The 18,599-nt window shown below is 42.2% G+C and overlaps 1 protein-coding gene across 1 annotated transcript in view; it reads right to left on the bottom strand.

The window, feature by feature from the left end:
• Positions 1–409: 409 nt before the first annotated feature.
• Positions 410–18,599, bottom strand: part of UGGT1 (UDP-glucose glycoprotein glucosyltransferase 1) — a 56,970-nt gene continuing 38,780 nt past the window's right edge. Inside the window, exons 29-41 of the mRNA XM_056849567.1 lie at positions 18,206–18,395; positions 16,666–16,824; positions 14,727–14,812; positions 14,177–14,261; positions 12,462–12,550; positions 11,674–11,778; positions 9,873–9,957; positions 8,280–8,462; positions 5,405–5,565; positions 4,466–4,580; positions 3,769–3,885; positions 1,572–1,740; positions 410–781 (exon numbers count right to left, since the gene is read on the bottom strand). Of these exons, the coding sequence (XP_056705545.1) occupies positions 756–781; positions 1,572–1,740; positions 3,769–3,885; positions 4,466–4,580; positions 5,405–5,565; positions 8,280–8,462; positions 9,873–9,957; positions 11,674–11,778; positions 12,462–12,550; positions 14,177–14,261; positions 14,727–14,812; positions 16,666–16,824; positions 18,206–18,395 (1,570 nt within the window). The 3' untranslated portion in view covers positions 410–755. The remainder of the gene's footprint in view (positions 782–1,571; positions 1,741–3,768; positions 3,886–4,465; positions 4,581–5,404; positions 5,566–8,279; positions 8,463–9,872; positions 9,958–11,673; positions 11,779–12,461; positions 12,551–14,176; positions 14,262–14,726; positions 14,813–16,665; positions 16,825–18,205; positions 18,396–18,599) is intronic.

Below are 18,599 nucleotides of genomic sequence, written 5' to 3'. Positions count from 1 at the left end.
CTTTAGGAACTTTGAGGGAAAATGTCAAGACGGCATCTGGGCATCTTCCCCAACGAGGGGAAAAGTGCTAGGTGTTTGCTTCATTAAAATATACATTTATTTTCAAATGTACACTTTTGAAGATATTGGGGTTGCTTTAACATTTTGTTGTAAGATGAGTTAAAATGTGATATTCACAGTCCCATTTTAAATGAAAGCGCTGCAGTTCTAATACCAAAGATGAGGGTGTAATGAAAAGGGGAGGGAAAACCTGAATCTCATTTGACACCTGTGTGTCAGTCAGATACCAAGTGTGTTACCAAGCCCTGTTTCAACCAGAAAAAAACTTAGCTCTACCTCAAAACCACAAGCGAGGTAACAGCCTGTGCATTCTCAGTGTTTTGCCCTTTTCTGAGCAGTTCTTTTCCTCTGGCTGTGCCAGAAAGGTAGACACAGCCAACACGACCTTGATGTTCAGTGGCATCTTCTTCCAAAAGTTGATGAACAGACCTGTTGCTTGCTTTCCAGGGTGCTTCAAAACATTACCGAAACCTGACATTCCTCTTCCGCTTCATCCAGGTGCAAATAAAGCCAGTTACACTCATTCTAAGCATCCAGATCCCATTCCATCTGCAGAAATCAATTCAAACAAGCAAGCAAGATACATCAAAAACCCCTTTCAGTTTATTCAGCAGTTTTGCAAACATACTAGAAAAAACTAGCATTTGATAGAAAAATTGTCTATGGAACAGTCTCACTTGGTTGGTTTCCGTGGATCATAATTCTATGTGTGCTGATATTCCTGTAGGGGGAGAAAAAGGAGAAATCAACATGCAAGTCACAGGTATATAGTTTTGGTTCCAAACCATGGTTTGTGTCCCAAATATACAGAGACCAAAGCAGGGTTTGTGCTCCTTGCCTTCTTCCTATTTAATCTGTATGAGACCAGTATTTTTCATATTAAGGTGAAAAGCAGTTGGAGGGGGGGATATGATATTTGATAGGAGAAACATTGCAGGGGGAAGTATTAGCCCCTACCCTTCATGGTGTTCCCAATCAAAACCGAGGCCCTGTGAATTTTTGTTTATAAGGAACAATTGACATATCAGGAGTTACAATCTAATCACAGAAATGGACAAGAGTCCAGTAGCCCCTTAAAGTCTAATAAAGATTCTTGCGGGGTATGAGCTTACATGAATCACATCTCACTTCTTCAGATAATCTAATCATAGGGTTGGATCTGGATTAAACATTTCCATAGGTACAAGGATTTCCACCCATAGACCATGATTTTCCTGCCTTCCCCCAAAATGTCTCCTACAGTCCTATTGCTGGAGATCCCCTTTAGACCAGAACAGGATTTCGGGGGCGCATTTCAGGCTGCTGCGTGAGGAAGGGAAATCATGCTCTGTGGGTAGAAATTCTTGCACCCCCGGAAATGTCTAGTCTGGATCCAAGCCATAGTGCAGTTTTGCCCTTAAGGAGGTCCCAGGAAAGCTTCAAGCATACAGCAGTTGTGTTGCCATTCCTCACTGTTGGCATAACCACTGGGTTTAGGTGTGTTACAGATGTCACAGAAGAAAAACAGCTACCTTCTTGACTTGGCTGCTCTGTTTCATTAGTTTTAGAGAGTGATCCTGTTGATTTCTCTTGTTGGAAACGGCTGTACAGCTGCTTGATTTCTTGATCATAGTCCTGCCATTCAGGGACAATCCTCACAGCTGCCTCCAGCTTGGGCTCTTTGGTCATTGGGTTATTACACTGCAATAAAATGCAGAGGTTAATGCCAAGAAATGTGTGGCCTTTCATACATAATGGAAGAAAACACACATCACAAATATGATCTACCATGAAAGACCGCTTTCTAGTTCTCTTTTAAATTATACTGCTGCCACCATCAAGAGCTGAAATTTCCCAGAGAGAGTAAACACATGTTGCAAAACTCCACAAATTAAGGCAAAGGGGCCTGAGGCCTCCAAAAACTGGCAATTAAAAAACATATTAACATTTATTTTAAAGTACAGACAATTAACAATAAATAAACTTGAGTTGATGTAAACAAAAGTAAACAGATTCTTAAAGATGGTTTCCAGCTGCCTTACCAGATTTTAATCAAGGCGCAGTAAAATAAAATTGATGTTAAAAGAAACGGATACATTCCACAGTTTAATGTTACTTACATCTGTACTGGATTTTTTAAGCTAATGTGTATGTGTCACGGTGGTTTAGGGTGGTTCAGGTGGAAGGATAGAGGAAATTCAGAGACAGAGATTGTTGCTTCCCATGATCCCCTGAACCCATTTGACAGCTGCCTGTCCACACAATTTCAACTGCCGCCAGCTTATCCATTTAAGATCCTAGGCAGAATCTGAAAGGCTAAGTTCTGCCTCTCTCTGCCATACACATCCAGCTACGCAAACAGCCTGGGTCAACTGAGAGCTGGCGTACACAGAACACAGTTCTTTCATAACTGAGACATTCAGAGACAAAACAAAATTTTCTTAACTAGAAAACTTAACTGTATTTGAAAACAGAGGAAGAAGAGAGATTGCATGTTAACTACTTCCATGGAAAAAGGAGAGTAAGGAAAGATTTCAGCCACACGGGAGGAAGCAAAACAGAGATATAACGACACAGCAAGCTAACACAATCTGACTAAACTGGTTCGCTAGCTTGACAGTTTATAGTTTTTTATAGAACTTGAGTCATATTGGCTTGACATGGGACTCTTCTTCCCTTGCTTGCTCCTGGAAAAGGCCATAGTAGCTCCCCCTTCAGGGCTTTAAAAACAGAGTTGCACTTACCTGTAACTGTTGTTCATCGAATGGTCTTCTGTGCAGGCACGCATGGGACTGCGCTTGCGCAGGCCAGCCGCGGAGAACTGACTAGAAAGCTTTTAGGAGCCATAGTAGCTCCCCCTTCAGGGCTTTAACAATTTTTCTACAATTACACTCCTTTTGCATGGCTAGGTACTCTTCTCCTGCCCTAGCTGGTGATAAGCCAATCAGGTGACCCCTTTTGCAGGAGAAACCCTATCCCTCTCTGTCGGGTTTTGCGATTTGCTGTTCTGTTCCTGCTCTTGGCTAGACCTGCCTGAAGGTCTAGCCTGGTCTTGGAGCTCAATTAGAAACAGGAAAATCATATGGACCAGGGTGGGACACATGGCAGTATGTAGATATCATATTTATATATAAAGTGATGCCTGTGCTCATCTGGTCTATAACAAAGCATTTCCTCCTAGATGGCAGCCAGTTTTATTTGAAGAAGAGTTGGTTTTTATATGCTGACTTTCTCCACCACTTAAGGCTCAAACCACCTTACAATCCCCTTCCCTTCCCCTCTCCACAACAGACAGCCTGTGAGGTAGGTGGGGCTGAAAGTGTGACTAGCCCAAGTCACCCAGCTGGCTTCATGTGGAGAAGTGCGGGAAACAAATCCAGTTCACAAGATTAGCATCTGCCACTCGTGGAGGAGTGGAGAATCAAGCCCGGTTCTCCAGATCAGAGTCTACCGCTCCAAACCACTGTTCTTAACCATTACACCACACTGGCTCTCTTGAGTGTCAGTTTGTGTGGCAATGCATACTTCCAGTCTCTACGTGGAAATTACTGTAGCCCTCAATAACAGATAGTCATCCCTCATGTAAGTGTCCATGCTTTTAGGGGGGCATGAAAACAGCAAGACTGAAAGAACATTCTTCTTTTATAGTTTATAGCACTTAATTCAGTTTAAAGTTTTCCTAAGTTGCGCCATGACCCCTTCTTATGCTGTTCATACCAGAAGCCTTACCAAATCAATGGTTTTTGCTCTCTTCTTTGACACATCATCACACCACGTTTCGCACCAAAGCCACTCTTGTGGAAGTGATTTAATGGGCACCTGATGGATCATGTTATTGGGCAAGTCCTGATGGAAAGAAAACAAAGCTGCAGTTCTCTTAATGTGATAAAACCATTTTGGAGACAAACTCCATAGTTACAACCAGATGTTAAACAGAACTAGAAGAAACAGAAAAATCCAGAACAAGCACATACTAGGGGAGTACAATCAGAATGTCATTTTCAATACATGAGGGGCTTATAAATAAAGGTGAAGCATGATGACATGTAAACCAGAAAACACCAGCCAGACAAACAGAACAGAAGCCAGTAGTAAAGAATATATATTCTCATCCTTTTTTTTCTTGTTTCAAGCCCAGGCACAATCTACCGCCATAAATTTTAATCATTTAACTTATAAACAGTTATAACCATATTCTGATTTTTCCCCTTGCCTACACTTAAGAGTCCATCAAAATGCCATTGAGTACCAACTACTATGCCCAATTCTACCAAACCAATCCAGAGCCCATTTCCTCTTTTCATACTCTATGGAATGACAGTTACTGACTTAGAACCTCATTTGTCCACTCACTGCAGCTATAGTATTTCTGCATTCTTTTTCACTCAGTGTCTCTTTCCATAATTAAAGCATAGCAAGTAAGTACCTGATCAAGGTTGGACAGACTGTTGGGGTCTTGGCTAAGACCTTGATATTGTCCTCGGAGCCGGTCACCAGCAGCTATCTTTCTGAACTTCTTCAGATCTACCACATAGAGAGCACTAAGAACAGATAAAGCGGCTCTTTTAGTCAGTGAACAGGTATGCTTCTTTAATAGGCCAAATGCAAAACAGACTCTAATTAGACCCTAAAATAATTAGATCAAAACTGGATAACTAAAATAATATTCTTAAAAAGAGAAAGCATCACACCAACAACATGATTCAATGTGATTTCATAAACTCCACTGATGGCAGCCAACACAGGTTGAGTATCCCTTATTCGGAATGTTTGGGACCAGGTGTTCTGTATTTCAGATCTTTCAGTATTTTGGAATATTTGCATACACATAATGAGATATCTTGTGGATGGGACCCAAGTCTAAACATGAAAATTCATTTATGCTTTATGTATGTTTTATATACACTTTATACATATAGCCTGAATATAATTTTAAACAATGTTTTAAATAATTTTGTGTACATTCAACACTCAGAAAGCAGCTTGGCACGCTGCTGAGGGCCTGTGAGTAATGCCTGCATGTTGGCTCAAAATGCCCATATTTCAGATCTTTCTGCATTTTGGATGTCCGGATAAGGGATATTCAACCTGTATGATGGACTGTGAAGACCTAACTCAGCTGTGAAGCTCACTGGGATGACCTGGACAAGTCACTTGGTCACTCTGTCTGGGCCTAACCTACCTCTTAGGATTATTGCAAGGATAAAATGGTGGAGGGGAGAACCATGTATGCCACTCTGCGCTCTCTGGAGGAAGGGAAGGATAAAAGTGTAATAGATGCACCAGTCAGGGATGAATTGGTTTCAGTGTGCTTTAAAAAGGAAACAATAAAACCAGTAATCAGTCAGAAACAAACTTATGTCACCTGATGTGGTATTTTCTTCCAGCCAAGTGACTTGCCCAGTATCCTGACTGCCAGAATCTGTAGCCATCCATCTCTCGTCGGCTGTCACAGAATGGTGTATAACCATATGGTGCACCGTCCAAGTTGAAATCTCTTAGCTCCTTGAGGTCCGTCCGAACAATCTGAAGAAAAGTAGTTCACAGGCTACCTTGAATTTCAGAGTTCTGAGGGAAAACTTGGGACTGAGACCTCTGAAATTATTATATGACAGTTATTGCATTACTAGCTAAAGTTTCATTAAGATTGAAGGGGGGATACAGATGAAGGGTTCACCTCTCCATTTGCACCCTTTTGAGGCCATTGCTATCAATAGGGCAAAAACAGACTTGTTGTTTCTAAACCGGGACTTTCCCCTCTTCTGCTAAAGAATGCTTCCACTCTCCTCCCATCATGAATCTGCACTGCCTCCTTACTTTCTCAAATATGGCTTTGGGGGCAGGGGAACAGGAAGAACCACCTCTGAAAGCATGCTGCCCTTTCCCTTTGAACCCGGGACCTGCCGTCAGAAGGGGCTGCTTGGATGTTGTTTGAACAGAGGGCAGATTTTACAATATATATATATATTAATAAATAAAATAAATATGTATTCACTGCCTACATCCCTCATCGAGAAAGTGTAGGAAAGTTGACTATAAAAGATGTCAATAAAAGTAAGTAAATTGTAAAAACGGTCCTAAATGCACAGCGTGCATATTCTTATGAACTGGTTTAATCTAACAACCAGCTTGGTCAATTTATATTTATTTCCCTGAGCAAATGGGAAGACTGCCTGCCTGCAAACTTAGAAAGAAAACCTAATGAACATTTTCCAGATTTGTTAAGCATCCTAATCTTTATCCTTCTCCTGCAATTAAGCAAGGACTGAAGTCTGAGGGGTCCATTTGTTAGTCAACAGTCTGAATGAGCTCATGTCAGTTTTTTTCTGGGGTTGCAAACAGGCAAATAGATATACAATATTGGTCTACTGCTGTGTTGGCGAACCCATGGCACGCGTGCCGGAGTCGGCACGCAGAGCCCTCTCTGTGGGCACGCTGCGGTTGCATGAGAGGGCCAGGCGCACGGCAGCAGCGTCCGCCCCCTCCCGAGCCTCCCGTCCTTCACTTCCAGGGCTCCAAAAGGCCTCCCAGGTCGGCGTCTGGGCCCCTCCCTCTCTCAGCTGAGCTGCGGCCATGGCTCAGCTGTTCCTTGCGCCTGCTCCCCTCTCCGGCTCTGCCCTGCCCGTCTCCACCTCCGACGGGTGAGGCTGTGGCTGTGTGCCTTGGTGGGCAGCTGGGTCGGGAGCGGAGTGGGACGGATGAGCTGTGGGGGCGAGAGGCGGGCCGGCTTCGAGCCCCTCCGCAGTCGGCCTGAGCGGTGCACTTTGGGGGACAGCACAGAGTCCTCTTCCTTCTCAGATCCCCCCCTTCCTAGACGGGTTGGCGTGGGAGAGGCGCCATCGTCTTCCTCTGGCTTCCCTCTGGGCTAAGGGAAGTGGCCAGGTGGGCCCCTTCCAGTCCAGCGCTCTTTGCATGCTCTCCTCCCTCGGTGGGGAAGGGCTGTCCTTAGCTAGTTCTCCGCCGTCCACTCTTTCCCCCTAAAGTTGGGACTGATCGGTGTGAGATCCGCCTCCTACTTCAACTTGGATCCCCATAGCAAGATGGTACAGGGGACCCCCCAACACACATTTTCTTGCTTCAGGCCCCTGGGATAGTAAATTCTCTCAAATTCTCAAAACTCTGCATGGGGCTTATTGTTGCATTTTGAGAACCTGGGTGAGAAAAATGTGCATCTAAAGAGTGGCAAATTCAAGATAAAACCTCCCATGCATAAAAGCTTTCAAGCTATGACTGTCTTAAGAAAACTTCACATTACTAGTTCAGCTAGTAATGGATGGCCTCTGTATTTCTCCTGATTAGATTTGAGCTTTGCAGAGTTGCATTTTGCTCTGTCTGCCCTGTATGCCAGGGGCCCCTCTTGGCTGAGCTAAGTGAGTACATGTTTTCCCCAAACCGTATGCATACAACGTAAGCCGAGTGAAGATCTATCTGCTTGGTGCATCTAAGAAGCGGAGTTTTAGCCACAGGGGTTTCTGCTGAAATAAAATTTTGCTAGCCTGCAACGTGTTAAGCAGGGACTAATGTTTGCTTTTGCTGTAATAGATGGATAGGGCGACCCTTCTTATAGTTCTTCCTTTTCCATGTTCTTTTATTTAACGGTACCCTCCAAGATGGATTTATAGTGGGGTCTTGCTCTTTGCCTTTAAAAAAAAGTTTTCTGCTACCAAAATTCTTCTCTTCCTCTTCCCCTAGATTCCAGGTTAAATTGCTGTGTTGGCACTTTGCAATAAATAAGTGGGTTTTGGGTTGCAGTTTGGGCACTCAGTCTCTAAAAGGTTCGCCATCACTGGTCTACTGGCTACTGACATCATCAAAACCACTCAAGTCAGATATCCTTCCTGTTTTGTACCACACTGCAGTTCCTGGGAAGAAAGAACATTTTGATGACTTTGTCCCAAGTCATAGGCTGAAGATTCCCCTCACATGAAGCTGCCTTATACTGAATCAGACCCTTGGTCCATCAAAGTCAGTATTGTCTACTCTGACCGACAGCGGCTCTCCAGGGTCTCAGGCGGAGGTCTTTCACATCACCTACTTGCCTAGTCCCTTTAACTGGAGATGCCGAGGATTGAACCTGGGACCTTCTGCATGCCAAGCAGCTGCTCTACCACTGAGCCACAAACCGTCCCGAAAAGCCTTTCCTTCTTCAGGGCCTTCTGAGAGTACAGGAGGGCAAAAGTATTCAGGATCATTTATATATGACTTGATTTTGCTAGCACTGAGATTTCAAACCCGTTTACCTGGTCAGCATCCACAAACAAGAATTTATCAACTGCGAGGGGGAAAAGCACATCCAGAAAGAGGATTTTGTAACCCCAGATGATACGCTGCTTCTCTGTTTGCTGGTGAAGCCATCGTGGCCATTTGTACTGGACTAGCTCATACTGGAAATTGTACTTCTCAGCCATATATGGGATGAACTCCTGGAATGATATGATGGTTACAGGTCCGAAGAGTTTCTAATACTTCAAAGACAATGTTCCGAGAAAACATTACTTTCACAATTAAAAAAACCACCCTTTAAAAAGCCAGACTGTGAAATTTTCCCATGCAGTGATGGAAGTGCAAACTTAAGAGCAGGGTTCTAAAGTTTGACTTCTCTTGGTAGCAACCATTGTTTCTATTTACCACTGATGTTTGGCTTTCTCATTTCCTGCTCCAGAGGCAAAGTATGTGTGCCGCTTTTGGACCCCCTGCCTGGCAAAAGAGGTTTACAGGGGAAAAACAATAGGAAAGTGTGTTTGTAGCACCCTTTTTCCTGCATCCTACACCTTGGGATGTTGTATGCCAGTGAAAGATGCAGCCTGTTGCTCTACCGAAAGAGGCATATTTTTAGTTTCCCTCTGTTGAATGTCCATTCGTTTATTTCTTCTACAGCAGATTATGAGAGGATTTCTGTTGAGTTCTCTTTACAATAAATCAACATATTCTTAAATGAAAAAAGTGAGGTGCAAATTATATTATCAACTGTATTATAGTGTTCCTTAGCCAAGCGTACAGATATGAAGCCTCCTTCCTCAAACTGTGCTACTATATGCACTTAATATTTTCTTTTTTCTTTTTTACAATAATGTATAATTGTGCATTCCTGAAGGGGGGGGCGCAGCTCCATAGGAACCGGTGTAACCTTGCACTGGTATGAGTGCCACTTCGCCCCGTGATAAGGGGCACTTATGCCGGCCCCGGAGAGCGACGCAGCAGCGCAGCGCTGTGACGACGGTGCAGCCTCCTTGCCAGCATTGTCCTGGCGTATCTCCCCATGCTGGCGTCCTGGGAGGTGTTCCCAGGGTGTTCCTGGGGACAAAGCTGACATTAGTCAGCTTCCAAACCTCTTTTGCCTCAGGAACGCCCCCTCATGCTGCGACATTGCTACACCAGCCTCACTAAAGTCAGTGAGACTATTTTTGGGGGGCTTTTTTTCAATTTTAATTGTATTTTTATTCCTTATTCTGGCCGGAAAACCTCACAGGGGAGGAGCGGCAGCACTTTCCATGGCCACCATCGTAACACACACACCGCTTAGAATGGGCTGTCTGCCTCTACCAAATACCTTCATTAGACTGGATCCACACTAAATTTTCCCGTGACATTCCTATCTCACCCTTCCTGCTGCAGCCCACTGATCTCTACAAAATGCTGCTCCTGGGAGGAGAGGGAACCCCTGAAGAATGATGTGAGGGTGTATAAAGTGGGAAGGGGGAATCAGTGGAAGTGGCCAGTTTAGTCCGGATCAAATCCATTGATCTACAGATAATACATTTTTAGGACAAACGAATGTTTTCAAAATGCTTTGGTTCATCTCTAAAACAGGTAACATTTTTGTTTAAACAAACCTTAAATGTGGGTGACAAGTAGTTCTTCAAGAACCAGAACTTCACGGGAGTCTTTGTGTGTTTCAGCACAGATAACATCATTATGCTGTCAAAAAAGAAGTAGCTTTTGTTTGTAATTGAAGCAAACCAAAAGCACAGATGCTACAAACTGATGGTGTTACATCCCAGGCCCTCACACAGTTTGTATTGGAGTAACTGGTGATGACCACACACTGAAGAGCAAGAGGGCAGCCCCTTTTTATGTAAAACTAGTGTGATCAGCAACAACAAAAACACACATCCATCCTTAAATAACAGCTCAAGGCAAAGCAATTTGTGTTGCTAGGTGGCTATGATCATATAGCAAATAAATCACAGGATATATTATATGTGTGGTCTTGTATTCCTGCATGAACAAATCTCGAATCACTATTATTAATCATTACATTAAATCAATACATTAATGAATAGGTGAAATAATGTAATAATGAATACAAAAGAATAAAAATCCAGAATAAAAATATTTCTCCCCTCAAGAGCTGTATTATATAAGCAATATAGTTTCTCTCCCAGTTCTTTAGAAGTTTATAAATGATCTAAATAAACAAACCAAAAATATTTTTATTAACTTGTATAAAGGTATGTTACAACACACCCTCTTGTAACTCCTTGACATTCAATGGCTCTGTGGAGGTTTTAGATGTCTTTTAAAAAAATCACTTTGGGAAGGAAAAATTGATCTTGCACTCAAACTGACAAATTGTGAGAACTGCTCCCGCAGAAAAAGGGAAGTGTACAAGAAGCTCTAGGAATTTCTCAATTTATTTGCAGCATTACAACTGATGCTTTTGCAAATCTGAGTGAAGACAGACCCTAAATTTAAAACAGTGCTACCTGGGAATGCCTTTAATGTAGCTAAGCAGTTGAATTTACTTTAGGAAACCTAACTCCACTTGGGAGTTTTTCAGTATGATTATTCAGAACATGGCTATTGGGCTCGACTGAAACCTCATACCTTAATTTTCTGACACGAGATCTCTGAAGAGAAAAAAAATGAATTTCAGGGATTACACAAAACAAGTGTAGATTTCAGTGAAAACCTCTAAAAACAAAAAGGCCATCTCCTTAAAAAAAGAAAGAAATCCAAACACTTTTCCTATTTAAGTAGCAGGGATACTGTATGAGAAGTGTTGTCAAAATCGGTTGAAGAACAACCACGAATTGAAATCTTGGGGGGGGGGGTTTCTCTTCTCAAAGCTAAAAATGCTAAGGGGCTCAAGATTTTTTTCATCTCCTACAGAGAAAGTGTAAGGGTAAAAATTGTCCTTTTCTAGCTTGCCTGGAAAATGAGTAAAATTTAGATGGGTTTGATCCAAAGGTGCTCTCCTGTCAACATTTGTGTCAGTGGAAGTGCACTTCTGTTGGCAGAGGCGGGGGGCAATTTGTGTTAGTTTGCACCACATACAGGGCAGACCTCCACGCTGGTTGGGTCCTCTAGCCCCCAGGAACGGAATCTGAGGGCTCAATGGGCTACATCACTGGGGGGGGGGGGATATAAGAAAAGTCCTGTTCTATGAGATGCGCTGCTCATTTTACTCTGGATCCAACCCTAAATGCCTTACTTTTTATATAAATAAGAGGCTACATATATATGAATCCAGCTTTAGTATTGATGCAGCAGCCATTGTAAATTTGGATTGTTTAGAGTAGACTTAGTGCAAAGAAATTAATGGAGAGACTATATACCAAGTCTTCAAATTACCTCTTACAAGCAACAATGCCTTTTCTAATTTAAACACCACAGTATTGATCCTCAACTCACCGAAGGAATCTCTCATATAGATGTCCTGATGCCACAGAAAATATATTGATCACATCATCTTTATCCTGCTTCACCTCTTCTTTCTTCTGTCCACCTGTAAATCCCCTATAGAGAAACAAAATAATGTTTACACTGAATATGCAATGTCACCAAGGACAGCCAGGTTTCTGCTTCTGGTCTGTGGTTAAAGAGCCCTTGTTACTAGGGAGGAGAGAAACCTCATTTAGCAGACACACCCACACTGGGAAATCATAACTAAGTGAACTGAAAACTTCAATTTTCAATCTCTCGCAGGGGGAGGAGGGAGCACACAAACATGACAACTGACTAGATTTGTTCCAGTCACATATAAACTGAGGCCTGCTTGTAAAGTCTGAACTAAGCCTAACTCCCAAATGCAACTGATATTATTTGGGGCTGCGGCAGACACTAGGTGCTTGGGCTTCAGGAAAACACGACTGCTTAGTATTATCAGCTTAAGTACATAATATCCTCCTGAATCCAATGATTTTGACTGTGACATGACCAATATGAGAAAGCCAAGGGTCCAAAATTCCAAGACATAAATCCAACCTTTCCTGACTATAAAAAGCACATGATTAAAAAATAACAAATGTATCTGATGATGTGGGAACTGGACAGAGACACTCTCATAACCCCCAGCAGCAGCAGATTTGTAAGTTGTCCAGAGGGGAGGTAGGAAAAAAATCTGCTTCCTTGAACTCCTTCCGTTCATAGTCAAGTTCAAGCAACATGAAAGACAGTGGAAAACAGGCAACCATGTTTACCATTTAAGAGATTCCCAAAATCCAGACTCATTCTCACTAGTTCCATCACTTAGCAAATCTTCATTTATCATATCTAGTTTCTTCTGAACCTACAAAGAGATAACGTGCTTTGATATTTCTTCAAGTAGAATTGTTCAACACTATCAGACAGAATCTTTTAAGGGCAAAAAAAATTGAGTTTTGACTAAATAGGGTATAATCCAAGCTAGCTCTAAAAACGTGAAGAGACGGGTAGATGTATTTTATGAATGGGATGCCACAGAAAAAGAAATGGTCATCTTGCACTTCATCAAAAGTTTCCCACTGAAGTAGAATTGCTACATATGGACTAAAAAACTCAATAACAGACAGAAAGAAGGAAACAGAAGCAGTTAACAAGCTGGTGTATAGCAAGTTCTACCATATGGGGTAGATTGCCACAAACTAATCATGTGCCTGCATAGTGATTACATACCATCACAATTATCACCCATCGTTTATCCCCATAATTAGACAGATTATAAAGCTCCCTCTTTATATATCTTTGTTACAGTGATGGCGGCAAAGAAACAACACTTTCCCACCACCATTGTGTCTGTACAGTGTAGGGTTGCCAGGTCCCCCCTGGCTGCCAGCGGCAGGTGGGGGGGGTAGGTATGGTTGCCAGCTCCGTGTCGGGGACCTCCTGGAGATTTGGGGGTCGAGCCTGGGGATGACACAGACCTCAGTGGGGTACAATGCCATAGAGTCCACCTTCCAAAGCATCTATTTTCTCCAGGGGAACTGATTTCTGTAATCTGGAGATGAGCTTTAATTCCAGAGGAATTGAAATAGGCTATGGTGCATTCACTTCTAAAGAGGCCTACCCTGAACCAAGGAGATCTCAGTCTGAAATGTTCTATTCCTGAACAAGGTGATTGAATGGGTGATGGCTGAACAATTCCATACTTTCCTGGATGAAGCAAATTGTTTCGATCCTTTCCAATCTGGTTTCAGGCCTGTTTGTGGGACTGAAACAGCCTTGGCCACCCTGGTGGATGACTTGTGCTGGGAGATGGACAGGGAGAGTGCGACTCCATTGATTCTCCTGGGCCTCCCATCGACTTTCGATACCATCAATCATGGTATCCCTTCTGGACTGCCTAGCTGGGCTGGGATTGAGAGCACCATTCTGTAGTGGTTTCGGTCCTACTTGGAGGGTAGGTTTCAGGTGGTGATGGGGGACTGTTGCTCAGCCCCTTGGCCTACGGGGTCCCACCATGCTCCAAATTAAAAATTTGCAACTCTCAGCATGCAGCTATAGATATTAGATTGGACCTTAAGGTGTCCAGTGGGACCTTCCCCTGATATGGGTACATATGACTGCTGCCTCTGCCTTTCACTACTCACTGCCTCAATTTCCTGGTCTATGGGAATAAGAATTTAAAAAAGCTTTTCTGGTAGTCCTTGAAAGGATTACAAGGTAAGATAAAAATTCAGCAGTGGCAGCAAAACATATTGTTCTATCCTTTCAGGAAGCTGCGGCAATAGAAAACACACATTAGTTAGCTTACACAGCTGTTATTCCATTCCCTTACTGTCTATAACTGAAAAAGATTTAGGCTTTGCCTTGCCCATAGGGTCCTCTATAAAATAGGTATATAAGAGGACAATAATTTTTAAGAGTCTCTTTATCCCATTACAAAACAAATCTCCTCCTCGCAAAAGCTAGTTTATAGGGTGATGTTTGAACTCACCTTCACTTTGATAATTTTGCTCTTGAAATTGTTGATAACGACGACAACTTCACTGGCATCAGGAAGAGAATCTGTGCCATCATGGCTAAAATTAAATATAATAATTAAGACATTCAGAGCTAGTGATGTGTAAGTGGCTAGAGCCTGGACTGGGATCCAAGAGTTCAAATCCCCGCACTGTCATAAACCTAGCTGGGTGACTTTGAGTCAGTCGCACACACAGCCCAACTTACCCCACAGGATTGTTGTGAGGATAGAATGAGCAACAGGGAACAACACTTGCTGCCCTGGGCTCCTTGTGATAAGAAATATTTTGTTTCTGGTTGTGCCATTCCTTTCTTCACCATAAGCCCCTCTCAAAATACTTTTCCTATAACCCAGTTGCAAATAGATGTCCACTGCATTAGTTCAGGGAAGTGAAGAATGTCTCTGGGCCACTGTGTACCCCTAGCTACAACAACTGGAGTGTGTAACAAATGGCATGCTGATGTGCCATATTATTCCAAATTGGTTTTGACCAAACCAAAAGCAGTAATTCCCAGTACTCCACCTGTAGATTCTATAGATATCCTCAGATCTCCCCTTTCTGAGTCTCAGAATCCAGGCACCAGGATTGGCTTTTAACTGGAAGTAACCCTATGAAAGGGGAAAGAGAAGGAGACAGATGTTCTAGTCCAGTGACAGGCAATTTCTTCAGCACCAAATAAATAACATACCGTAAGCTGACAGGCTGCAGCTAATTAGCATACCTTAGTTCAACAAATTAACACAGTAAACACTTTCAAAAATGTGACATACACCCAGTTACAATTAATGGGGATTATCCGTTTCCTCAATAATTGAGTTAGACTTTAGAAATTAACATCAGAAACTCATCTTGCCTTGTTTCAGAAACTGCACAAATGCGATAGTAAAGTTCTCCAGAACCAAGAACAATTTTTAGAAAAACATAAAGTGGTATTGATAAAATTCTAATAAAAGCCCTACAATGACACAGGAACGTGAGTTAATGTATGAATGATTTTGCAGATGCCTGCCACTCGTTATGATTTATGAAGTCATGGAAAACCCTGGGCCAGGATACCTTATGAGGTTCCTATTCCAATACAGGGTCCAAAGACGGCAGCTAGCACAGCAAATTACGATAAGAAGCCTGTGACCCCGGCACCCTCTTTTATGGAACTCCTTCTCCAAAGTAACCTGTCTTTATTTGATTTTAAGAAATACTGCACTTATTCTAGAAGGGGTTTTGATTGCTACTAATATATTATTGGCCTTTTTTTTTTTTTTTTTACCAGAATGTGTTTTATTGATTTTATATGGATTTTTGTTACAAGTGGAGTTACTTTTGGGGGGAAATGTATAGAAAGGATTGAGATTTGCATGAATGAATTTAGATATAACCCTTTAACAGCTCAGCCTCTAATCTGTTTGTACACTAGGAGAATGCAGAAGCTATGAAAGCAACATAACACCACCTAGTAAAATCAGTGGTTCTTAAACAGCTTCCTTTTATTCCATAACAAATGATTGTGCAAATAAAAGGACTGACGTCTCATATATGCAGATATGATATACTGCAGATCCTCAGGATTCCAGCAGATACCTTGATATCTTCTTATAAAACACCTGGTACACAGGGGAGCCCCGTGGCGCAGAGTGGTAAGCTGCAGTACTGCAGTCCAAGCTCTCCTCACGACCTGAGTTCGATCCCGACGGAAGTTGGTTTCAGGTAGCTGGCTGAAGGCTGACTCAGCCTTCCATCCTTCCGAGGTCGGTAAAATGAGTACCCAGCTTGCTGGGGGTAAAGGGAAGATGACTGGGGAAAGCACTGGCAAACTACCCCGTAAACACAGTCTGCCTAGTAAACGTCGGGATGTGACATCACCCCATGGGTCAGGAATGACCCGGTGCTTGCCTAGGGGACCTTTACCTTTACACATTCAGTACAGGGAGATGACCTGAGGTAACAGAATGGAGGTAACAGAATGGACTGTGCTACTTCAGGGTGTGGATAGGGAAGATGCCCACCATTTTCTTAATGGCTGCTTGTGTAAAAATCCCCTGCAAGTAGAAAACTAGCACAGCAAGGAACAGGCTAGGCTAGAACATCTTGCATGGTGTGCTTTGCTTTATTGGCAGGTGCTGGGTTGGATCCTATGACTGCCCCACGAATGGCAGTTCTTTCCTCCAGCACAAAGACACCTTCCACTGAGGCTTCCTTGTACCTGAGGTAAGCAAAAATGTAGTCACTGATTCCAACACATTTTTTATATGAAGGAACATTCAAAAGGAATTCCCAGCTGGTAATCTGATGTGGTATAGTCCAATTCTACCATCTCAGAAGTCTATCACCTCCTTTGGCAGCACCTATAGACCACGTTGCACCTATAGGCCAAGTTTCATTCAGCTGGGGTGGCAGCTGAGTATATGCAAGTTTGTTTCAAAAGGCATTTTATTCCAGCTTGGTTGGCAAGATAATCACTTACTAAGTTGGCCATGACAATGGTGTCAACCACCACAGGGCTTGTTGATGTTCCTAGTGTAAACTGAAGCCCTCGGGGAGGCTGCCCTGTAGTGATGTCATAGCAGTGGCCTTCCAGAAGGAGGTGCTCTAATTCATACTCAGCTGCCACTACACTCTCCACCTGCGACAAGGAAGAAAGAATCACTATTTAAGCATTCCAGAAAGTATGACAAGTTAAATTTCTTAGTAGCTGGTTACTTTTTGTAACTGAAAACAGGATGAAACACTGTTCTGTTATGCATTTTGCAACCAAATACTCTAAGCATGTAGCATAAATGTAGTAAGACAGTTCCTGGCTTTGCAATTAACACTAATCCTAAGACCTTTAATGCATTTGGAAATTTAGACATCAAAGTTGAATAAATTCCTTGAAGATGCAGGCTTGATCATGAAAGACTTCTTAATTTTTGAGCCTTGCTATAACCAACTTTTCATCTTCCAACTCAACTATTCTACCTCTAAGTTAGTGATAAAATGATGCCATTTTTATTACTGTTATTATTTATTATTTTATTAGATTTTTACCCTGCTCTCTTCCCAGCCAAAGCCGGGCTCAGAGAGTCTAAGAATCATTGGAAAAAATCCAACATCACAGCATAAAATTCAATATAATAAAATGTATTCATTTTAAATTGTATTTGTGTTACAAATTATTGTAACAATAAAACCAATAAGGCCCATTAAAACCAGTTGGCACACGTTAATAGCACACTGGAGCCACAGTGTGTCAGGGGGAAATCAGTCAGGACCCCACCAAGGAATGGATTAGATGAAAGAGAAAACAAAAAAACAGAAGTACTGGTGGGCAGGATTTTAAAAAAATATATCTGTTTGGAGATATTCAAAACAGCGACAACCTCTCTTTGCAATATTTAAGTAATGGGAATTTAACATGTTAAGATTCTTCAAATGAAACCCATCTCACTCAAGCATTTTCTCCACATAGGAAAGGACGAAGGAACCCCTGATTCTCAAATTCTTACTGAGTCACTATTTGCATCAAGTATTTTATTTAATTAAGCTTAAACCCTGGGCTATGAAGCAAATGAGCTTTTTCCAAACAGAAGTCATCTTTCAAACTCTCCCTCATACCAATTTTGGAATGAGAAATGTAGGATATGCCCTAAGAAAGAAACACACTAGCGGTGAAATAACTTCAAAAACAGGTATGTTAAACTTCCATTACTTAGACTATAGGCATAAGATTTCAACTGAGCACTGTTCACTTCAATGGCATATGGTTTTTAGTGCTGTGAAAGAAAGCCATTGTGGTTTTCCCTGAAATGCAAATACCAATCTGCAGCACTGGGAGGAAAGACTGACATGTCTTTTCAGCTTGCTCCCCAAATAAAACAAAACCAATGACTCAGGGCAGATTTAAATCTGCCATTAAACCTGATCAAAGCATGCAGGTCTATTCAGTATCTGTCAAATCCTAAATGAAATCTCACTCTCCAAAAATTAATGTATGTGTTTGACAGCAAACCTGTCACGTCTCTTACCTCCTCTAAATAAATGTTGTCAAGATCATATGTCGTCCTTACAGACTCCACCATCCAGCTCTCTGGAGTATTTAGATTCAAAGTAAACAAAGGAGACTGAGGCATGTCCAAAAATGTGGCCACCGGGCCAGGAATGAAAAATTTGTCCGGTGTGAAAGTGATCTCTGGCTCCAACACGTAACGATAAAAACTAAATTCAAAACAGCAAACATGAGAATGTTTTAGTATCAACGCCCGTCACTGTCACAGTGTTTAATGTGTTTTCAGTTTGTAGCTTTGATAGCCTCTTTGCCAACCCTGCATGCCCAGCATTAAAACATATTATTTTAAAATAATGTACTTGGATCCCTTGTACAATAAGCCTGCTGGATTCTAACGCTCTTCCAAGCAAAGG

The sequence above is a fragment of the Euleptes europaea genome, chromosome 5 (assembly GCF_029931775.1).
Source record: "Euleptes europaea isolate rEulEur1 chromosome 5, rEulEur1.hap1, whole genome shotgun sequence".
Classification (NCBI taxonomy): domain Eukaryota; kingdom Metazoa; phylum Chordata; class Lepidosauria; order Squamata; family Sphaerodactylidae; genus Euleptes; species Euleptes europaea.
Note: the sequence above shows the minus strand (reverse complement) of the source record. Positions and strands in the feature narration are given on the sequence as shown.